The 22,238-nt window shown below is 46.7% G+C and overlaps 1 protein-coding gene across 1 annotated transcript in view; it reads right to left on the bottom strand.

Annotated features, from left to right (window-relative positions):
* Nucleotides 1-2,884: 2,884 nt before the first annotated feature.
* LOC140482699 (L-gulonolactone oxidase-like) overlaps nt 2,885-22,238 on the bottom strand; it is a 50,924-nt gene continuing 31,570 nt past the window's right edge. Inside the window, exons 8-13 of the mRNA XM_072580230.1 lie at nt 13,701-13,808; nt 9,437-9,513; nt 7,111-7,260; nt 4,781-4,945; nt 3,357-3,447; nt 2,885-3,070 (exon numbers count right to left, since the gene is read on the bottom strand). Of these exons, the coding sequence (XP_072436331.1) occupies nt 2,942-3,070; nt 3,357-3,447; nt 4,781-4,945; nt 7,111-7,260; nt 9,437-9,513; nt 13,701-13,808 (720 nt within the window). The 3' untranslated portion in view covers nt 2,885-2,941. The remainder of the gene's footprint in view (nt 3,071-3,356; nt 3,448-4,780; nt 4,946-7,110; nt 7,261-9,436; nt 9,514-13,700; nt 13,809-22,238) is intronic.

Below are 22,238 nucleotides of genomic sequence, written 5' to 3'. Positions count from 1 at the left end.
AATGTCCTGTCTTGGATGTACCTGAGCTTCTTGCCTGTTGGAAGAACAAATGTGTTTTCTAGCACTGTCCTGACCTAAGTGAGGAGGGTTTGAGTGGTGAGGGATTGAGGCACAGTGAAAGGTCTCTGCCTTATCCTGCAGCCAAAGTACAGATGTGTCTGACCCATTTAAACTTCTGGTAATCATGATGGTTAAAAAAAAAACAACCTTCCCTATAAGCTGTTTGAGGCTGTGACTGTGCACTAGAAAAACAAGACCTGGCATGCTCACTGCTAAGACCCAGTCTAGAGTCACATCTGATCCAGCACTGACAGTCTGTCGGTGAAGGGCCAGTCTTGAGTCACATCTGAGCCAGCACTGACAGTCTGTCGGTGAAGGGCCAGTCTTGAGTCAAACCTGAGCCAGCACTTACACCCTGTCAGCGAAGGGTGAATCTAGAGATAGACCTGCTATGTAATGTACTGACACCTGATGGTCATTTACAGACAACCAATGAACCCCAGGATCCTCTGTTCAGCACAACAAAGCCTTGGCCTCTGGAACCTCGTATCTACCTGACCACACAACTGCTCCAGCTCCAGCTCCTGGCAAATGTTGAAACCTTCTATTCATTGAAGCAGGCTCAGGGACATCACACCCGATCAGGGACTGGAGTTGACTGCTGTAGGAACAGTCCTCGGAGGCCTCTAGAGCTCACTGTCCTGTCAGCAGTGACCAGGAACATCTGACGTGAGGTCCAGGAAACAGGTATAGGTGGAAGGAAATGCCTGCTGCATCATTCAGTGTGATCACGACTAATCATCCAACTCAGACCCTGTTCCTGCTTTCTGCCCATACCCTTTGATCTCTTTCGCTGTAAGAACTATATCTATCTATCTATCTCCATTCTGAAAACATTCAATGTTTTGGCCTCAACTACTTTCTATGGCAGAGAATTCCACAGCCTCCCCACTCTCTCGGTGAAGACATTTCGCCTCATCTCTGTCGTCAACGGCCCACCCTGTATTTTTAAAGTATGAGGATTCCTGCAGGAAATATCATGTGATGCCAGTGGCAAGTTACAGTTTCCTTTCATATCTTATAACTTTGTTTTTTTTTGATAAGTTTAAAATATGTCCAAAATGTGGATAAATGTATGGTTATCCACTTTGGTGGCAAGAACAGGAAGGCAGATTACTACCTAAATGGAATCAATTTAGGTAAAGGGGCAATACAAAGAGATCTGGGTGTTCTTGGACACCAGTCAATGAAGGTAAGCATGCAGGTACAGCAGGTGGTGAAGAAGGCTAATAGCATGCTGGCCTTCATAACAAGAGGGATTGAGTATAGAAGCAAAGAGGTTCTTCTGCAGCTGCACAGGGCCCTGGTGAGACTACACCTGGAGTATTGTGTGCAGTTCTGGTCTCCAAATTTGAGGAAAGACATTCTGGCTATTGAGGGAGTGCAGCGTAGGTTCACGAGGTCAATTACTGGAATGGCAGGATTACCTTACACTGAAAGACTGGAGCGACTGGGCTTGTATACCCTTGAGTTTAGAAGACTGAGAGGGGATCTGATTGAGCCATATAAGATTATTAAAGGATTGGACACTCTGGAGGCAGGAAACATGTTTGCGCTGATGGGTGAGTGCCGACCCAGAGGACACAGCTTAAAAATACGGGGTAGACCATTTAGGACAGAGATGAGGAGAAACTTCTTCACCCAGAGAGTGGTGGCTGTGTGGAATGCTCTGCCCCAGATGGCAGTGGAGGCCCAGTCTCTGGATTCATTTAAGAAAGAGTTGGATAGAACTCTCAAGGATTGTGGAATCAAGGGTTATGGAGATAAGGCAGGAACAGGATACTGATTAAGGATGATCAGCCATGATCATATTGAATGGTGGTGCAGGCTCGAAGGGCAGATTGGCCGACTCCTGCACTTATTGTCTATTGTCTAAAAATCCCAATGAGTATTCAAGCACCTTCAAGAAATCCTGAAAAAGTAGGGTTTTTTGAAGTCTTCATAACTGAAACACCATACAAGAGATTCCACTTAACATAAGAAAGAATTGGTGGAATTTCAACTTTAACTTGATTCATTAGCATCATGGGCCATTCAAATATTTTCTTTTTGTTCATTTATACAATGTGGGAATCACTGGCTGGGCTAGCATTATTACCCATCCCTAATTTCCCAGAGAACTGTTAAGCTTCACCCATGTTACTGAGAATCTGGAGTCTCACACAGGCCAGAAATTGATTTCCCTAAATCCCACGGTCATCAAACATTCTTTAATTCCAGATTTTTATTGAATTCTAATTCATCTTCTGAGTAGGATTTGAACCCAGTTCCCAGAACATCACCTGGGTCTCTAGATTAACTGTCTAGCGATGATACCTCTAGGCCATTGCCTTCATTATGAAGGAAAATTAGCACAAATCAGGAGGCTGCTGTTCAGCTCATTTGTACCTGTTCTGTTCCTCAAACAGCTTCCTCTGTCACAACCCTCTGCTTTCTCCCCATTTGAAGGGAATAAGGTTATGACGCAGCAAGCACTGACTCGATGGGTGAAAGGCAGTGAGACTGCTCCAGCCTATGCCAGTGACTGAGGTATATCCTGTGTTTGATGAATTAACTGTTGCTATTCAGTGGGAGACTCATTGAAAAATATATACCAGATTGTTGAATTAAGTGTAAAAGGGAATCTGAGCTAGTTTATATAAAATAGTTTTGAGTGGTGATATTTAGACTCAGTGCAGTCATCCAGTTTCTCAGAGCTGTGTGTTTAGCGAGAGATAAATGGGAAATGATTTGGCAATGTCACTCAATCGCTTCCCTTAGATCCTTTGTAACAGGTTCTAATATTGTGTGTGCACGTATCAGTGAGGCAAGAGACAGTCAGGGCACAAGTTCAGCAACAACTTTATTTACTGTTGGAGAAATGAGTGAAGCATCAACACTCTTAGAAGAAGGTCTTTTCCAAGTAATTGTTAAGGAACATCCCGGAAGGATCCAGTTCCTCACGGATTGAACAGAACTTGTGGAATGCTGGGTACATCCTCTCAAAGTCCTGCCGAAGACAGCTGTGTGCCTGTTTCCGGGAGAGAGAAGAGTTAGGAATACGGCCTGGCAGGGAGTGTGAAGTGAAATGTAATGCAACTCCACAGAGGTTTAGAAAAGTGTGAAGTGATTTTGGAAAGTAAACAATTTTTCCAGGATTTGACAAAGTAGCCACTGTGAAAGTTTCCGCAGGAAGCTGATGATGCTCAGTTATTGAGGGGAATGTAAGACAGATTGAGAGAGAGAGAGAAAGTCTAATGTCAGCACTTGGTCCCATAGCCAAGTCTCCATTAAAAAGGCCAATTGTTCTTCCTCACCTTCGCCCAGTGTGGTCTTCCACCATTCCTCTTCATGATCTCCTCGTACATTGCCCAATACCGCTCCCGGGGCACCTCCTTCCCATAGGGTCTGAGAGTAAATGTTCTGGTTAATCACAGCCTGATAAAGGGGAGCGGGGTATAACAGAAGGCACAAGGGTGGCAAGAGGCACCGGACACTTCAATCTGCATCAATAAACATCAGTACCTCTTTCATGACACATTCTTGTTTTTTTTTAAGATTCCCTACAGTATGGAAACAGGCCTTTCGGCCGAACAAGTCCACACCAACCCTCTGAAGAGTAACCCACCCAGACCCATTCCCCGCCCCTATATTTACCCCTGACTAATGCACCTGATACTATGGGCAATTTAGTATGGCCAATTCACCTGACCTGCACATCTTTGGACTGTGAGAGGAAACCGGAGCACCCGGAGGAAACCCACGCAGACTTGGGGAGAACATGCAAACTCCACACAGACAGTCACCTGAGGCTGGAATCAAACCTGGGTCCCTGGCACTAGGAGACAGCAGTGCTAACCACTGAGCCACCGTGCCGCCCTTCTCCTTTTTAGAACGGTCTATTAATATCCGAGACTTCCCTGAATTATGGAGTAACGAGCAAAAGTCAGCCAATCTCTAATATCCACTGTCAGTAACAGACTATCAAGGGGAGACAGTAGCAAAGTAAACCAGAACCTTGTATTAATATTCCAAGGGCCATGGGTTCAAATCCTGTCATGGGTGAGGGGGGGGATGTTTACATTTCATTTAAAAATCTGCAATAGAAATAAATTGTTGGAAAAGCTCAGCTGCTCTGGAATCAATTGTGGAGTGAAATCAGAGTTAATGTTGTTTCCGGTTAAGTGACCCTTCTTCAGAACTCAAAAATCTGGATTTAGTTTAACGGTTGGCTATCTACCAGTGTCAATTGTTGTGAAAACCCATTTGGTTCACTGATGCTCTTTAGGGAGGGAAATCTGTTGTTCTTACCTAGTTGGTCACGAGGTCCACAGTGGAGCTTGTGGTTGGTTCTTCAGTGCCCTCTGAATAATCAGGATTGGGTTGTCAATGTCGATGATCCCCACATTCCCATATACAAATTTAAGATAAAAACTTACACTGTCAACATCCAGGGGGTGACACTGAGTCACAAACAAGCTGAGCAATACTAGCTGAGAGTGAATCTTTGGGGCAGAGGAATAGAATTAATGTTTCTAACCTGAAATATTAGTCTTTCCCCCCCATTTCAACAAATGCTGCCTCATCTGCTCTGTAACTATAGTATGTTCTGTATTTTTCTCTACATTTCAGTATTTGCAATAATCTGATTTTAGGGTATTTTAAATGATTAGGACTGTGCTCTTTGGCCCCTCTTGCAGCTTTCCTGCTGTCAGTTACCCATGCCTTCACTCGCTGTTACCTGTACATGATAATGTTTATGAAGCAGCTGTCTTGCTTGTAACAGGGACTGAGCAGGATGTCATCTGCTCGAGCAAACCGAACCTCGACAGGAAAATGAGCTTGCACGTTTGGATTGCTGTCCAACCAGTTCTTCAGTTGCTCCAGAGCCGGCCTGATCTGCATGCTGTTTAGAGCAACAAAAGTCAAATCAGTCATGAAACAAGTTTTCTGACCCTGTTCTGCCAGTCCCCCACATTTCGCTTCATTGCAGCTACAGCTGTGTGTGTGTAGAGTCTCGATAAATTGGTTATCAAAGCTGAAGCAACCAGGCATGAAGGGAAAATTCATGCAGAAACGCAATTCGTGACCAACTCCTCCTTGGAATTCACACAAGTACAAGAAGAGGACATTCAGTCCCCCAAGGCTGCTATACTATCCAATTAGCTTATCATTCATCTGTATCTTTGCTGCATTTAATCGGCCTCACAGATTAGCAGCACAAGACAGACACAAAGAGAAATATACGACCGAAATGGTGGGAAAGAAAGAGATGGACAATTGGCAGAGGCAGAGACTATGAACTTGGGAGTCTGAGAAATTAAAGAGACTGAGAGAATGATTGAGAGGAGATTTGCTTGCAAAGGAACGAAAAGGGAGGGAAGATTTTTTTAAAAAGAGGCTGAGAGGGAAGGAGGGAGTGTGTGAAATGCAGCCAGATACAAGTTATCTGTGGGTAGAGCTGGAGGTGATGGCCTCGTGGTAACACTAGACTGTTAATTCAGAGACCCAGGTAATGTTTGGGGGACGTAGGTCTGAATCTCACTGTAGCAGATCTGAAATTATGAGTCTAATGCTGACTATGAATCAATTGTCATATTAATCCAACTAGTTCACTAGTGTCCTTTAGGGAAGGAAAATGCCATCCTTTCCTGGCCTGGCCTCCATATGACTCCAGACCCCCAGCAATGTAGTTGATCCTAACTGCCAATAAATGCTGGCCTGGTCAGTGACGTCCCCATCCTGGTGGATGTTGCCACCAGCCCCCTTTCTGAGATTGGGTCTCACAGCCTGTTTGGGAAATGATAGGGAACAACCACTAGTGAGTCTTAACTAGAAGAGGCACTTGTCTGAACAGCCATTAGATACAAGTCACATTACCTGGTTAGACATCATAACTAGGAACGTTGGAAGGCATAGATGACACATGCTGGGGAGAGAGCGTCTGGAAGGAGCAGGCTGATGTTGGCACAGGGGTGGAGGAAGAGGGTCTACTGGGAAGGATAATGGCATGAGTCTGTCGGAGTAAGAGGAGGGATGGGTGAGGAAGCAGCCAGTTCACTGACTGAGTTGTGGGTGGGCAGAAAGGGGAAGGGAAGAATGAGGAGCATGGAAAGCCTGAAACCAAGGAATGCTGAACGAACCAGGATCCAAAATACTTGATTATACAGCTAATTAATTCCTTGCTATTAATATGCTCCTTAAGCAGTATTTGATTTGATTTGAGCTTTATTGTCATGTGTACTCAAGTACAGCAGTACAAGAGTACAATGAACAGTGCATGATGCCGTGACTCAGTGCTGTCTTCGGTGCAAAAGTACCTTAGATAACAAGTCGAGAGTGTGTTGCTGGAAAAGCACAGTGGGTCAGGCAGCATCCAAGGAGCAGTCCTCGGTAGCTGCCTGAACTCCTGCTCCTTGGGTGCTGCCTGACCTGCTGTGCTTTTCCAGCACCACACTCTCGACTCTGATCTCCAGCATCTGCAGTCCGCACTTTCTCCTACCTTAGATACCAAACGTAGGAGAAGTAGCCACAGAGAAGCAAAGTTAAAAGTAAAGCATTACTGCTGTTCTTAGTATGACTAGAAAAATAAAGAAATCAAGATAAAAGTTAACATTACAGTTCTTGCTAGTTTTATGTGGAAAAAGGTAAAAGTTCAATAGTTTTTAAGTGTGCTCCCTGCAAGGGCTCAGTCTCCTCCACTTTGGCCTGCTCTACGGAGAACCTCAAATTTGTCAGTAATTGAAAAACAAAATCAGTTGCTAGCTTTGGCCTTGTTTTGAATTGCAGTGTGTGTTATCGGCTTTAGAGTGGTTTTCAGTTTAATGTTGGGTTGACAATTGTTGAAGATAGTGGTCAGTTCACATCCTGTTAGCCCAAATACCCTATAACACAGCAACGCAAATACACAAGGTGGTGTCACCACATGAATGCATCTCACCAGATGAAGGAGTCAGTGAGGATGAAGAAATAGCAATCAACAAGCAGCCCTCGAATGAAGACTGGTTTGAGCCCTGGTTGGAAGGCAGTGCTCAGCCCTGACAGCACAGAGTGTAAGGAGGTGCTACTTACATGGGGATAGACCAATCTGACACATGTTGCTTGAAGAGACAGTCAAAGTTGAAAGCCTTGTCACTGCGTTTGACCTGCTCGATCTTTGCTGAGTAAACCAGCCAAAAGTAGAAACGATTAATCCAGGGCACCAGGCAAGGGAAGAAGGTGCTGTAAGGATATCAGAGGGTTAACGGTTAGGAAGTTCACTCAGGAATGACACTGACAATTAGTTTGGCTTCGTTCAAGCCCAAATCCATAATCCATGAGGCATTCTTGACTCATCATTGCACTCAAGGGGCCAGAAGTGAAGGAGTGCAGATTTGTCTGAGAATGGAGAGGCTGGAGAACATTACAGAGACAGGGAGGTGTCAGAGTGGAAGTTGAATAGTTGACATTGTGGTAATGTCACCGGACTCATCATCCAGAGTCCCAAGCTAATGTTATCAGGTTATAGTTTCAATTCTCATCTGATTTAAATTCCATAGCTAACCACTGCTGTAACAATCCCATCTGGTTCACTAATGCCCTTTAGGGAAGGCAAATGCAGTCCTATCCAGGTCTGGTCTACACATGACTCTAGACTCACAGCAATGTGATTGACTCTGAATTGGACAATAAAGGCTGGTCTAGTCAATGATGCGCACATCCTCTAAAATACAATGCCTGGCTGTCTCTGGAAAAGGAGCACACGGTATCCACCGACACTCTGGTGTTGTTCAGGGAGAGGTGGGCGCTGCAGGGAGTGGAGTGCATTATTTGCCCGTCCAACTCTATTTTGATTTAATCCCTGCCCCCCCCCACCCTTCACTGTCTGATCACACAGCATTGCCCTTTGATATGAAGGGCACTGCTTGTCACTGGCCACTCGGGTGTTTCTTTTCTTCCTGGTGGTAGAAATTTGAATAAAGATTTGTGCACCTTTTGAGAAAAGAAGAAGAAAAAAAAGAGAAAGGAAAAATAAAAAAAAAATTTAAAAAAAGAGAAATAAAAGAAAAAAGAAAAAAATACAATAAATGTGGATGGATTGGAGTAGAGAGGGGTGCGATTCTCTGGATAGACCAGTGATTTTGTGCATAAGTAGATGTTGAGAATGACCCTCAGCTTGATCTGATCAACAGAGGACACAAAATTCAAAATTAAAGGAAACAGACAAAAATACAGAGTTGCTGAAGGACCCAGGGTTTGTTCCAGATCAGACTGAGGTCAGAAGCTCATCTGTGTGTGTGCATGAGTGAGCCTTAGAGTCAGGGTGGGTGAGTGTGTAAGGTTGGGGAATATTTGCGCATTACTGTAAGAACAAGAGTGCGGAGGGAATGTTTCAGAGGGACAGAGTGTATGGATGTTGGATTAGATGGGTGTGATAGTCCACTCTGTCTCCAATCCAGATTTGTCAAAGCAGCTGCTATTTCATAGGAGTTTGGAACATTACTGATGGAAATGCAGTATAACAGTCCAGCAAAGAGTAGTGTGGTACCAGTATCAATGTCCTTACCCCAATATCGACTTTTCAGAAATTCTCACTGTGATGGCACAGTGTCGCTTCATAAACTATTTACAGCGTATGTGGACTCCTCTCAGCAGAAAGCAGCTTGGGAAGCTGTAAAACATGCCTTTCGCCCCAACGTTCATTTTGTTCCCAATCAACAATAATTTAACATTACATACAACTTGTAACATAAAGCATCCCAAGCTGTTTCACTGCAACAATTTCTATTTATCTAGCGCCTTTCAATAAACCACCCTAAAGTGTTTCTCACAAATGTAAATCAGAGTGAATGTTACACCAAGCTACTTAATGAGATATTTGGGCAGATAGCCTCATGTTTGGCTAAAGAGGAGCATCTTAAAACAGGAAAGTGAGGGGCAGATGTTTAGTGAGAGATTTGCAGAGCTTGGGGCCTCTGCAATTGGTGGCAGAGCGGCTAATGGTGGAGCCATTAGCAAACGAGCAGAAATAGCGATGCACATATTGGAGAGTTCTGCAGGGATTCCAGAGACAAGGAGCAATGTGGTCTTGGAATCTGATGAAAACATGGATTTGGATTTTAAATCTGGGCCATTGCCAGGCTGGGAGTCTGAAAGCACAGCACTGATAGGTGAACTGGATTTTGGTGTAGTTTAGGAAATAAGCCATAGAGATTTGAATGGAGTCACATTCATGGAGGTTGGAATGGACGGTGTTGACCAGATTAATCAAGTCTCATTAACAAAGGCACCTCCTGTATAGGTTTTACATCGGCATGATTAACTCCTTGTTTCAGTTTACAGGTGCTGCCACGACTGTGATAGTTTTGGTGGGATGGATCAGTGACCTGGGATGTGGGATTGAGGGTTTGGCACTGACCTGATCCACAACAGGAACTCCAGCAGGTAATAGCCAATGGCATAGTTCCACAGCCAACTGGAAGTGGTTTTAACTGGCTGGAATAAAGCAAACAGTACAATCAAACCTACTCAAAAACAGGGATTTAAACACAATCCCTATCCCAACAAACATAGGATCGGCTGAGGGATCACACTCTGTCCTGGTCCCACTAATACTGTCTGGGCTGGCAGGTTCCTGAAACAGCACAGCAGTTCAGGCAGCATCCGAGGAGCAGTAAAATCGACGTTTCGGGCAAAAGCCCTTCATCAGGAATAAAGGCAGTGAGCCTGAAGCATGGAAAGGTAAGCTAGAGGAGGGTGGGGCTGGGGAGAAAGTAGCATAGAGTACAATGGGTGAGTGGGGGAGGGGATGAAGGTGATAGGTCTGGGGCGAGGGTGGAGTGGAGGTGTGGGAGGGACCAGGTGGGGAGGGACATTAATGGAGATGGAGAGGTCCAGGAAGGTGAGGGTTTAACCCTACTGCGAATCCTTTTGCAAGGATGCCTGTCTTGAAGAAGTTTTCCTCCTCTCTCTACAAGAATCTCAGGGAGTCCCTCTCACACTGCAACTCCCAGGTCATTTCCTCTGCCCTGAAGCTCTTCAACCATGTCCTGAAACAAACTCGCTACCACAGCCACATTTGCTTCCTCACTGCCTGCCTCCATTACCAACTCATCCCACACCGACTCTGGACCACCTTTAAACCAGCAGAGTTCGGACCCGAACAGGACAAACTGTACAGACTACAGATTCAAAAACACCAGCAACGGTTCTCCTTCAAGATCCTCCGCTCCACGCTTGCAGCAATGCGCCGTCACCTAACCTCTCTCCAGTCAGCCCTGCCTCAGCTGAGGGCCACACTCTCTCAGAATTGCAAAGGGCCCACTCTGTACTACATCCTCAGGAGAATTCATACTCTCAACAAACAATATTTCAACTCCATCTCAAACATCAAAAACTGTAAGTACAACAAACCTTTATCTACCTACCTCCATAACCAGCGCTCCTCAAACATTCCAGAAGATTCCCCCGGCCTCTGGGACTGCTTGGACACCATTAGCCATGTGGCTGGTGCAGCTGCCACCCCCACGCTGATTGATGACGTCACTTCCGCCCCCATAATGGCCACTCCCACAACCACTTCCGCTCCTCACAATTCCTCATGCATCACATGTGACATCACTTCCGCCCCTCACATCATCGCTGATGTCACACGCTCAGTGACTTCCGCCACCCCTACTGCCGTGTCTGCCACCACTTCCGCCCCCACCAACGCCACTCACCTGCATTCTGCTGACACGCCCCCCACATATCCCACTGTCACCATTTCCGGCCGACAGAACCCTGAGGGGAACACCATCCCTGCTCTTGACTCCACTCCCATTCCCCCCACCATCACACCCACGCCAGTTACTGGCTCCGCCCCCACTCCCAGCTCTACACCCACACCAGATCCCAGCTCCCAGCCCTGCTGAGTTTTCACCATCCCCCCAGACCTCCCACTCACTGAGGACAAACGATCAGTCCTCAGCAAAGGACTCACCTTCATCCCCCTCCGTCCACGCATCAATGAATTTAATACAAGCCGTGACGTCGAACACTTCTTCCGTCGCTTCCGCCTCCGAGCTTACTTTCACAATCAGGACTCCCGCCCACCTTCCGAGGACCCCTTCGCCCACCTCCAACACACTGCATCCACCTGGACACCCCGTGCTGGCCTATTACCTGCCCTCGACCTCTTCATTTCCAACTGCCGCTGGGACATTAACTGCCTCAACCTGTCTACCCCCCTCCCCCACTCCAACCTCTCACCCTCACAACGCGCAGCCCTCCAATCCCTCTGCTCCAATCCCAACCTCACCATATAGCTAGCAGATAAAGGGGGTGCAGTGGTAGTCTGGCACACTGACCTCTACACTGCTGAAGCCAAACGCCAACTCGAGGACACCTCTTCCTACCGCGCCCTCGACCTTGACCCCACCCCCCCATCACCAAACCATCATCTCCCAGACCATACAGAACCTCATCACCTCAGAAGATCTTCCACCCACAGCTTCCAACCTCATAGTCTGGGAACCCCGCACTGCACGGTTCTACCTCCTTCCCAAGATCCACAAGCCTGACCACCCTGGCCGACCCATTGTCTCAGCATGCTCCTGCCCCACTGAACTCACCTCTACCTACCTCAACACTGTCCTATTCCCCCTAGTCCAGGAACTCCCCACATACGTTGGAGACACCACCCACGCCCTCCACCTCCTCCAAGACTTCCGTTTCCCCGGCCCCCAACGCCTCATCTTCACCATGGATATCTAATCCCTCTACACCTCCATCCGCCATGACCAGGGTCTCCAAGCCCTCCGTTTTTTTCCTCTCCCGATGTCCCCAACAATACCCTTCCACTGACACTCATTCGTTTGGCCGAACTGGTCCTCACCCTTAACAATTTCTCCTTTGAATCCTCCCACTTCCTCCAGTCTAAAGGGATAGCCATGGGCACATGTATGGGCCCCAGCTATGCCTGTCTGTTTGTTGGCTATGTAGAACAGTCGATCTTCCGGCACCACTCCCCACCTCTTCCTCCACTACATTGATGACTGCATTGGCACCACCTCATGCTCCTGCGATGAGGTTGAGCAACTCATCAATTTCACCAACACATTCCACCCTGTCCTAAAATTTACCTGGACCATCTCTGACACCTCCCTCCCCTTCCTGGACCTCTCCATCTCCATTAATGACAACTGACTTGATACTGACATTTATTACAAACCCATCGACTCCCACAGCTACCTGGATTACACCTCTTCCCATCCTACCTCTTGCAAAAATGCCATCCCGTATTCCCAAATCCTCCGCCTCCGCCGTATCTGCTCCCAGGAGGACCAGTACCACCATAGAACACACCAGATGGCCTCCTTCTTTGGAGACCGCAATTCCCCTTCCCACGTGGTTAAAGATGCCCTCCAACGCATCTCGTCCACATCCCGCACCTCCGCCCTCAGACCTCACCCCTCCAACCGTAACAAGGACAGAACGCCCCTGGTGCTCACCGTCTACCCTACCAACCTTCGCATAAACCAAATCATCCGCTGACATTTCTGCCACCTCCAAACAGACCCCACTACCAGGGATATATTTCCCTCCCCAACCCTTTCCGCCTTCCGCAAAGACCGTTCCCTCCGTGACTACCTGGTCAGGTCCATGCCCCCCTACGACCCACCCTCCCATTCTGGCACTTTCCCCTGCCACCGCAGGAACTCTAAAACCTGCGCCCACACCTCCTCCCTCACCTCTATCCAAGGCCCTAAAGGAGCCTTCCACATCCATCAAAGTTTTACTTGCACATCCACTAATATAATTTGTTGTATCCGTTGCTCCCAATGTGGTCTCCTCTACATTGGGGAGACTGGGCGCCTCCTAGCAGAGCGCTTTAGGGAACATCTCCGGGACACCTGCACCGCCCTGTGGCCCAACATTTCAACTCCCCCTCCCACTCTGCCGAGGACATGGAGGTCCTGGGCCTCCTTCACCGCCTCTCCCTCACCACCAGGCGCCTGGAGGAAGAACGCCTCAACTTCCGCCTCGGAACACTTCAACCCCAGGGCGTCAATGTGGACTTCAACAGTTTCCTCATTTCCCCTCCCCCCACCTCACCCTAGTTCCAAACTTCCAGCTCAGCACTGTCCCCATGACTTGTCCTACCTGCCTATCTTCTTTTCCATCCATCCACTCCACCGTCCCCCGCCCCCGACCTATCACCTTCATCCCTTCCCCCACTCAACTATTGTACTCTGTGCTACTTTCTCCCCAACCCCACCCTTCTCTAGCTTATCTCTCCATGCTTCAGGCTCTCTGCCTTTATTCCTGATGAAGGGCTTTTGCCCAAAATGTCAATTTCGAAGCTCCTTGGATGCTGCCTGAACTGCTGTGCTCTTCCAGCACCACTAATCCAGAATCTGGTTTCCAGCATCTGCAGTCATTGTTTTTACCTAGGTTCCTGAAACAGATGTACCCTCTCTGTTTCTTCCACACAGCCGACATGAGCACATGAGACTATTTGGCTTGACCAGATATCACCCAAGTGTCTCTCCATATATAGCCTAGTCTTCAGTGTAGGGAGATGGCCAGGAGTGTTGCTGACTCTAAAGTAGGAGCACTGGTGGATTTGCACGGCTCAAACTCCTCACTTTGTATTCCCTCTGCCTCTATTCTAAGTAAATATGAATAAGCCATGACTTCACCTTGTCTGTAGGGTCTGCATAGCTAACTGTGACCTTATCAGTGTGAGGGAACCAAAACAGACGGAAATACTCCGACTGCTTCAGGTGAGTGTCGAGATCGTTCAGAACCTGCAGGAGAAAGGAGCAGAAATTCAGTTATGTTACTTCACTCGGTGCTTCATTATGTTACAGCACACAATTAAAATACAGCACTCTGTGCTCAGTTATATTCCCTGGCTGTTCAGGGAATTCCTAGAGGCATGGCATTCATCCATAGGTTCAATCAATAAGCACATCGACCTGGACCCAATATACCGACCACTGCAGCAGACAGCTGGAACTGACAACCGGAAGAGGCAGATACAAATCACTATAAATGCCGGAGGAAACATCACAGAAGCGCTTCACAGGAGGCTCCCAAGCACTGAGGATGTTACCTAGACGAGGGACGAAACGTCTGCAACACAAATTCTCAGCTCGGCGAACAGAACCACAACAACGAGCACCCAAGCTACAAATCTTCTCACAAACATTGAATTATTGGTCAGAGTATTGAGGACAGGACTTGGGAGGTCATGTTGTGACTGTACAGGACATTGATTAGGCCAGTTTTAGAAATATTGCGTGCAATTTCTGTCTCCTTCCTATCGGAAAGATGTTGTGAAACTTGAAAGGGTTCAGAAAAGATTTACAAGGATGTTGCCAGGGTTGGAGGATTTGAGCTAAAGGGAGAGGTTGAATAGGCTGGGTCTGTTTTCCCTGGAATGTTGGAGGCTGAGGGGTGACCTTATAGAAGTTTATAAAATCATGAGGGGCATGAATAGGATAAATAGACAAAGTATCTTCCCTGACATGGGGTGTCCAGAACTAGAGGGCATAGGGTTAGGGTGAGAGGGGAAAAATATAAAAGAGACCTGAGGGGCAACTTTTTCACGCAGGGTGTGGTATGTGTATGGAATTAGCTGCCAGAAGAAATGGAGGAGGCTACTACGATTGCAACATTTAAGAGGCATCTGGATGGGTATATGAATAGGAAGGGTTTGGAGGGATATGGGCCGGGTGCTGGCAGGTGGGAGTTGACTGGGTTGGGAAATCTGACTGTGGGAAAAGATCTGCCACCCTGCCAACCCATAGTAGGCCCACACAGAACAGAGAAAAGCAAACTTGGCCAAACTATATCAAAAACACCCAGAATGCCTCAGCAGGGACCAAGCAGGCTGACAAGTGAAATCAGACAGCACTCGCAGACAAGGGAATGCACTTCCCGGCACCCACTAACAATGTCAGATCAACACAGCTCTCCCGAAGCTCTGAGGGCAGTCTCATAACCCAGCAATACCAAACCCACACAAAGAACAGGTCAGACAGTGAGGCACCACCAACAGCATTGCTCCCAGGACAGGACAATAGAAGCACCTTACTGTTTCAGAGGAGACATTAGCACCTGCCTGTGAAGAGGAATGGGAGCCCCGCACCCATTGATACTGTCAGCATGTTGCATTGTATCGAGAATCAGGACGTTCATCCAATAACTGTTTTCCGAGTAGATTACTCCATTTCCAGACACATTGTATTTTCTCCATTTTTGATTTGCCCTATTGTACAATATTGTTATAAAAACTGGCCTCTTCCTCAGCTCAAGGAATAGAATTCTCAGCTACCTGGACAGACTCTCTGTGCTGTTTCAGCATAGTCAATTCCTCTTCCACGATATCGCTGTACTAATAGACTGTTTGTCAATTTCACTTCGAGCTGTGCTTTGTGATCTCTAATTTATTGGGCTAATTTCTCCGATACTGGTCGCATGGACGGGTTGGACTGAAGGGTCTGTTTCCATGCTGCACATCTCTATGACTATGACTCTATTACAGCATACACTCAATCATATTACTGGTCACAATTAAATTACAACACAGAATCCTCGGTTATATTACAGCACATATAGAAATTGCAACATTCAGTGTACAGTATTAGCCAAGGACTTTTCCTATGCGTAGAGGAGACCAAAATTAGAGGGCATAGGTTTAAGGTGAGGGGGAAGACACAAAAGGGACCTGGGGGAACCTTTTCACACAGAGTGTGGTGCATGAATGGAATGAGCTGACAGAGGAAGTGGTGGAGGCTGGTCTGAATACAACACATTTGAAAGGGATCTTGATTGGTATTTGAATAGGAGGGGTGTAAGAGGGATATGGGCCAAATGCTGGCACATGGCGCTGGATTTATTTAGGATATCTGATTGGCATGGATGAGTTGGACTGAAGGGACTGTCTCTGTGCTGTACAGCTCTATGACTCTATATTATTTCAAAGGGTTTTTGTGACAAGGCCAGGGGAGATAAGTTTGGACTGTTCTCTTGCAGTAAAGGAGATAGTGAGTAGGTTAGACCACGGTGGGCAAGGTTATCACAGCTTCGGATAAGGTCAACCAGGGAAAGCTGTTTCAATTAACTGCTGGTATCAAGCCAAAGTTAAAAATCACACAACACCAGGGTTATAGACAGACACAGAAACAGACAGACACAGACTATAACCTGGTGTTGTGTGATTTTTAACTTTGTACACCCCAATCCAACACCAGCATCTCCAAATCATGATGGTATCAAAACAGGGAGAGCCAGATTGGCCAAAAGATGCTCTCCGAATGTGAAGAAACGCTCCTTCACCCAGTTAACGTCTGAAACTGACTGAAAGGGTTGGGGGCCGTGAAAGTGAAGATGATGGATAATTATAAAGGAACCAGATGGAAATTTGAAAGAAATAAAGATAGAGCCCAGGGGTGGGACTAATCAGATCGCTATACTGAGAGCCTGCATGGAATTGATGGGCCAAGTGGCCATTTTGTGTGCTGTAATAACCCTTTATGAGGCAGGATACAGAACACAAAAAACTAGGAAGTCAAGAAGAGTTTGCAGAAGCTGGCCGCTAATATTTTCCACAAAGCTCACAGACAATTAGAGCGGAAGGAATTTGATGGAAAATAATGGAAAGCTGTTCCAGCAGAATGTCGTCTCAAACTGAGCCCGGGGAACGCTGAGCTTCAACAGGTTTATATGGGTCACTATCCTCAGGGCAAACACAAAAATAGTGCAGACACTTAGACAATTAAATTAACAGAGCATGACTAATAGGGAGACAACAGCAGAATACAGCATCATTGAGCAGCGGTGAGTTAGAGACTGACACAATGTTTATTTCTGTTTCTCAGCACTGAGCTCAGGCACTGTGTTCATCATGGGAGATGTTCCTCGAAAGACAGGAATGCAGCTTGCAACTTTAACTCCTTTGCTCCTGATAAAACTCAGTTGGAAGGAATGGAGGTCCCACATGTATCATTACAGACACTGTCACCGTCTGTTCACAGGAATGATGTAGTTAATTAAACACAGACACCATACAGAAAATCACCAGTGAGTCTTAATTGAGCAGGGAGTCACAGAGTGACTGATGAGAGGAGAGAAGGACAGAGAGAGAGGGGGGGGAGAGAGAGAGAAAATTAAATTACTCATGTGTCTTAATTTCAACTCTCGTACATGTTCAGAACACAGTGTGTAAGAGAGATGGTTTATCATTGACTGAAGGTATCAATGATTGATTGACAAGGATTTTTAAAAAAAAATTCATTCACAGGTTGTCACTGGGTGGGCCAGCACTTATTGCCCATTCCTATTTATGCAGGGGGACAAATGAGTCAACCACATTGCTGTGGGTCTGGAGTTACAAGTAGGCCAGACCAGATAAGGATGGCAGCTTCCTTCCCTAAAGGACATGAGTGAACCAGGTGGGCTTTTCTGACAATGATTCACAGTCATTATTGGAGTCTTAATTCCAGATTTTTATAACTGAATTCTCATTCCACCATGGTGGGATTCAAACCCAGGTGCCCAGAACATAACCTGGGTCTCTGGATTAACAGTCCAGTGATAATACCACTAGGCTATTGCCTCCCCCTTAATGATTCGATGTAATCGATGATTGATGAGGGTATCAGTCATTGATCAATCGATTGATTGAAAGTAGTTATCCCCTTTCTGAAAAACACTGACCGAAGATGCAAAAAAGTTAATGTCACTTCTCAGGATGAGCTTGGCTGAGACCCCAGTCCAATCTCATTAGGCAGCAACCCTCTCCTACCAAAAAAAAGAGTCTGGGGGTGGGGGTGGGGGTGGAGGAGATAATCCAAGCAGTACAACCGAGGTAAGACCTGGGCAGGTATGGGATTGCCTTTGGAACTGGGGCTATTATCTTGGTTCGATCGCTGGGGTACAGGAAGGAGTGTCAGCTGCAGCTGTGTGCTGTTTGGAGAGAGGGACATGCTCAGTTCTCCCAGGAAACTTCCTGAAACGACCCAGGTAATTAGACCATCCCATTAATCAGTGACAATGAGGCAGCAGACAGCTCATTTAACATCATTCATCATTCAGACAAATTCCTGCACTAATTATGAGTCCTTCTCACTGCTACACTTGGCATTGTCCCACTTGGCAAAAGGAGGTTAATGTAAAATGATGACGTGGGTAGCTCTATCACTCTGAGTCTGTGGGAGATGGGCTCAGCACATCAAGGGCATTTCATTTGCTTTTTCAGCACTCCTTTCAAGTTTGTTTAACTTGACTGGCAATGTTAGAACAGAAAATACTGGAAATTGCTGAAAAAATGCCCTGTTACTGAGGATTTTCATCTTGCACACATCAGGACAGTTTGCAAGAACAATAAAACTAATTGATATTGTATGACAGGATTGGTTGGCAAGTGGAGTAATTATCCTGAAGAAAGCAAGATGAAAACCTTCAGTGAAATATATCTTTTTCAGCAATACTCAGGTGCAGTAAGACTAAAGGATTAAACAAGAATTAGAGTTCAGAAACAGCAATTGCCTGAAAAGCTCAGCAGGTCTGGGAGCATCTGTGGAGAGAAATCAGAGTTAACATAATCAGATTAACATAATCAGAGTTAACATTTCAGTCGAATGACCCTTCCTCAGAACCTGACCTGAAAAGATAACTGATTTCTCTCCAAGGATGCTGCCAGATCTGCTGAGCTCTAGGTGTTTTTGTTTCTGATTTTATTGGTTTTTATTCAGAAACAAGGTTAAACATGGATGTGAAACACTGCTTGGGCCTGAGCAGTTTTGCATCCAATCCTGGGTGTCACACTCTAGGAAGGATGCAAAGCCATTAGAGAGAGTGCAGAAAAGATTCATGACAGTGTTCCCAGGGTTGAGGAGACGTGGATAGATTTGAGAAGTTGGAACACGTGAATCATTTTGCGATGATTACTTCTACTGATTTGAGGAGTAATTTCTTTTTTAAAAAAGAAAACTTTGCTATCAATAGGATCCACAGCATAGGAGATCAAGGAGGAGGACACAGCAGGATCCACAGGTTACAGAGAGTATCAAACATGGAGGTTTGGTGATGCAGATCAACAATCATTTGTAATGAAAGTAAATCTGAAGTTTGGATTGATTTCATCATCACTGGTCTGAGAGTCAAATTGTTTCTGGGTTCAGTAGAATGAAGAGGGAGTGAGGGAATGAATGGGAGGGAGGGAGGAATATTTTATCACCTTCCTGTTTTCAGGTCAGGACGCTAATGGCCTTGTCATTTCACAAAACTGAAAGCCAGATTTTAGTTCCTTCCAGCCCAATAGAAATCTGCTCAGAACTGGGCAGATTTTAAAAATCATTCATTATTCAAAATACTCTTAATAAGTAGTGAGGTTCTACCATCTGTAAAACAGAAATTGAAAACTGCCCAAGGCAAACACTGCATGGGTTGTTATGGAGATGTGTGATATAAAGCCCTGTTCATCTTGCACTGTGGGAATCTCAAAGAGTGACACTTCTAACATCTACTGTCAATGAAGGTCACCTCTTGTTTCCTCTTTGATTGTCTTTTCCGCAAGAACACATTCACCTTCTCAAGTCTCTCCTCAATAACTCAGTACATAGCTGTATCTTATACCATGTCCTTGCCTTTTAATGTCAGTCCATTTGTGCTTTTATTGACTCTTCAGTTTGTGAGTGAGAAACATGAGTTGGAAACAACTGTTAAACTTAAATAAGAGTAATTACCACGGAATGAGGGCTGAATTGACTGGAGTGGACTGGGAAGGGCAGAAAAAGACTGTTGGTGAACACAGTCAATGTAGATTTCCTTGAAAAGGGAAAGTACATCAAAAAATTCCAGATTACAGAGGAGGAAGTGCTGGAAGTTTTGACACGGTTAAAGGTGGATAAATCCCCAGGACCTGATCAGGTGTACCCGAGAACTCTGTGGGAAGCCAGGGAAGTGATTGCTGAGCCTCTTGCTGAGATATTTGTATCATCGATAGTCACAGGTGAGGTGCTGGAAGACTGGAGGTTGGCAAACGTGGTGCCACTGTTTAAGAAGGGCGGTAAAAACAAGCCAGGGAACTATAGACCGGTGAGCCTGACCTCGATGGTGGGCACGTTGTTGGAGGGAATCCTGAGGGACAGGATCCCGCCGTACCAACCAGTACCCTTCCACTGACACCCTCCTTCGACTGACTGAACTGGTCGTCACTCTGCACAACTTCTCTTTCCAATCCTCCCACTTCCTCCAAACCAAAGGATTAGCCATGGGCACCCACATGGGCCCCAGCTATGCCTGTCTCTTCATCGGATATGTGGAACAGTCCATCTTCCGCAGCTACACTGGCACCACCCCCCACCTTTTCCTTCGCTACATCAATGACTGTATCGGCACTGCCTCGTGCTCCCACGAGGAGGTTGAACAGTCCATCCACTTTACCAACACCTTCCACCCCGACCTCAAATTTACCTGGACTGTCTCAGACACATCCCTCCTCTTCCGTGGCCTCTCCATTTCTATCTCGGGCAACCGAATTAACATGGACATTTACTATAAACCGACCGACTCCCACAGCGACCTAGACTACACCTCCTCCCTCCCTGCCCCCTGTAAAAATGCCATCCCATATTCCCAATTCCTTCGTCTCCGCTGCATCTGCTCCCAGGAGGACCAGTTCCAATACTGTACCACCCAGATGGCCTCCTTCTTCAAAGACCGTAATTTCCCCTCAGACGTGATCGACGATGCTCTCCACCGCATCTCCTCGACTTCCCACTTCCCGCTCCTCCGCCCTTGAGCCCCGCCCCTCCAATTGCCACCAGGACAGAACCCCACTGGTCCTCACCTACCACCCCACCACCAACCTCCATATACATCGTATCATCAGTCATTTCCGCCACCTCCAAACGGACCCCACCACCAGGGATATATTTCCCTCCCCTCCCCTATCAGCATTCCGAAAAGACCACTCCCTCCGTGACTCCCTCGTCAGGTCCACACCCCTCACCAACCCAACCTCCACTCCGGCACCTTCCCCTGCAACCGCAATAAATGCAAAACTTGCGCCCACATCTCCCTCCCTCACTTCCCTCCAAGGCCCCAAGGGATCCTTCCATATCCGCCACAAATTCACCTGCACCTTCACACACATCATTTACTGCATCCGCTGCACAAGATGTGGCCTCCTCTATATTGGGGAGACAGGCCGCCTACTTGCGGAACATTTCAGAGAACACCTCTGGGACACCCGGACCAACCAACCCAACCACCCCGTGGCTCAACACTTCAACTCCCCCTCCCACTGCACCAAGGACATGCAGGTCCTTGGACTCCTTCATCGCCAGACCATAGCAACACAACGGCTGGAGGAAGAGCACCTCATCTTCTGCCTAGGAACCCTCCAACCACAAGCGATGAACTCAGATTTTTCCAGTTTCCTCATTTCCCCTCCCCCCACCTTGTCTCAGTCCCAACCCTCGAACTCAGCACCACCTTCCTAACCTGCAATCTTCTTCCTGACCTCTCCGCCCCCACCCCCACTCCGTCCTCTCACCCTCACCTTGACCTCTTTCCACCTATTGCATTTCCAACGCCCCTCCCCCAAGTCCCTCCTCCCTACCTTTTATCTTAGCCTGCTGGACACACTCTCCTCATTCCTGAAGAAGGGCTCATGCCCGAAATGTCGATTCTCCTGTTCCTTGGATGCTGCCTGACCTGCGCTTTTCCAGCAACACATTTTCAGCTCTGATCTCCAGCATCTGCAGTCCTCACTTTCTCCTATGTATTTGGAAAGACAAGGACTGATTCGGGATAGTCAACATGGCTTTGTGTGTGGGAGATCATGTTTCACAAACTTGATTGAGTTTTTTGAAGAAGTAACAAAGAAGATTGATGAGGGCAGAGCAATAGATGTGATCTATATGTGGACTTCAGTAAGGCGTTCAACAAGGTTTCCCATGGGAGACTGATTCGCAAGGTTCGATCTCACGGAATACAGCGAGAACTAGCCATTTGGATACAGAACTGGCTCAAAGGTAGAAGACAGAGAGAGGTGGTGAAGGATTGTTTTTCAGACTGGAGGCCTGTGACCAGTGGAGTGCCACAAGGATCAGTGCTGGGTCCTCTACTTTTTGACATTTACGTAAATGATTCGGATGCGAGCATAAGAGGTACAGTTAGTAAGTTTGCAGATGACACCAAAATTGGAGGTGTAGTGGACAGTG

Source organism: Chiloscyllium punctatum, chromosome 11 (assembly GCF_047496795.1).
Source record: "Chiloscyllium punctatum isolate Juve2018m chromosome 11, sChiPun1.3, whole genome shotgun sequence".
NCBI lineage: Eukaryota > Metazoa > Chordata > Chondrichthyes > Orectolobiformes > Hemiscylliidae > Chiloscyllium > Chiloscyllium punctatum.
The sequence above is the reverse complement of the archived record's forward strand: the minus strand, read 5'-3'. Positions and strand labels throughout refer to the sequence as shown.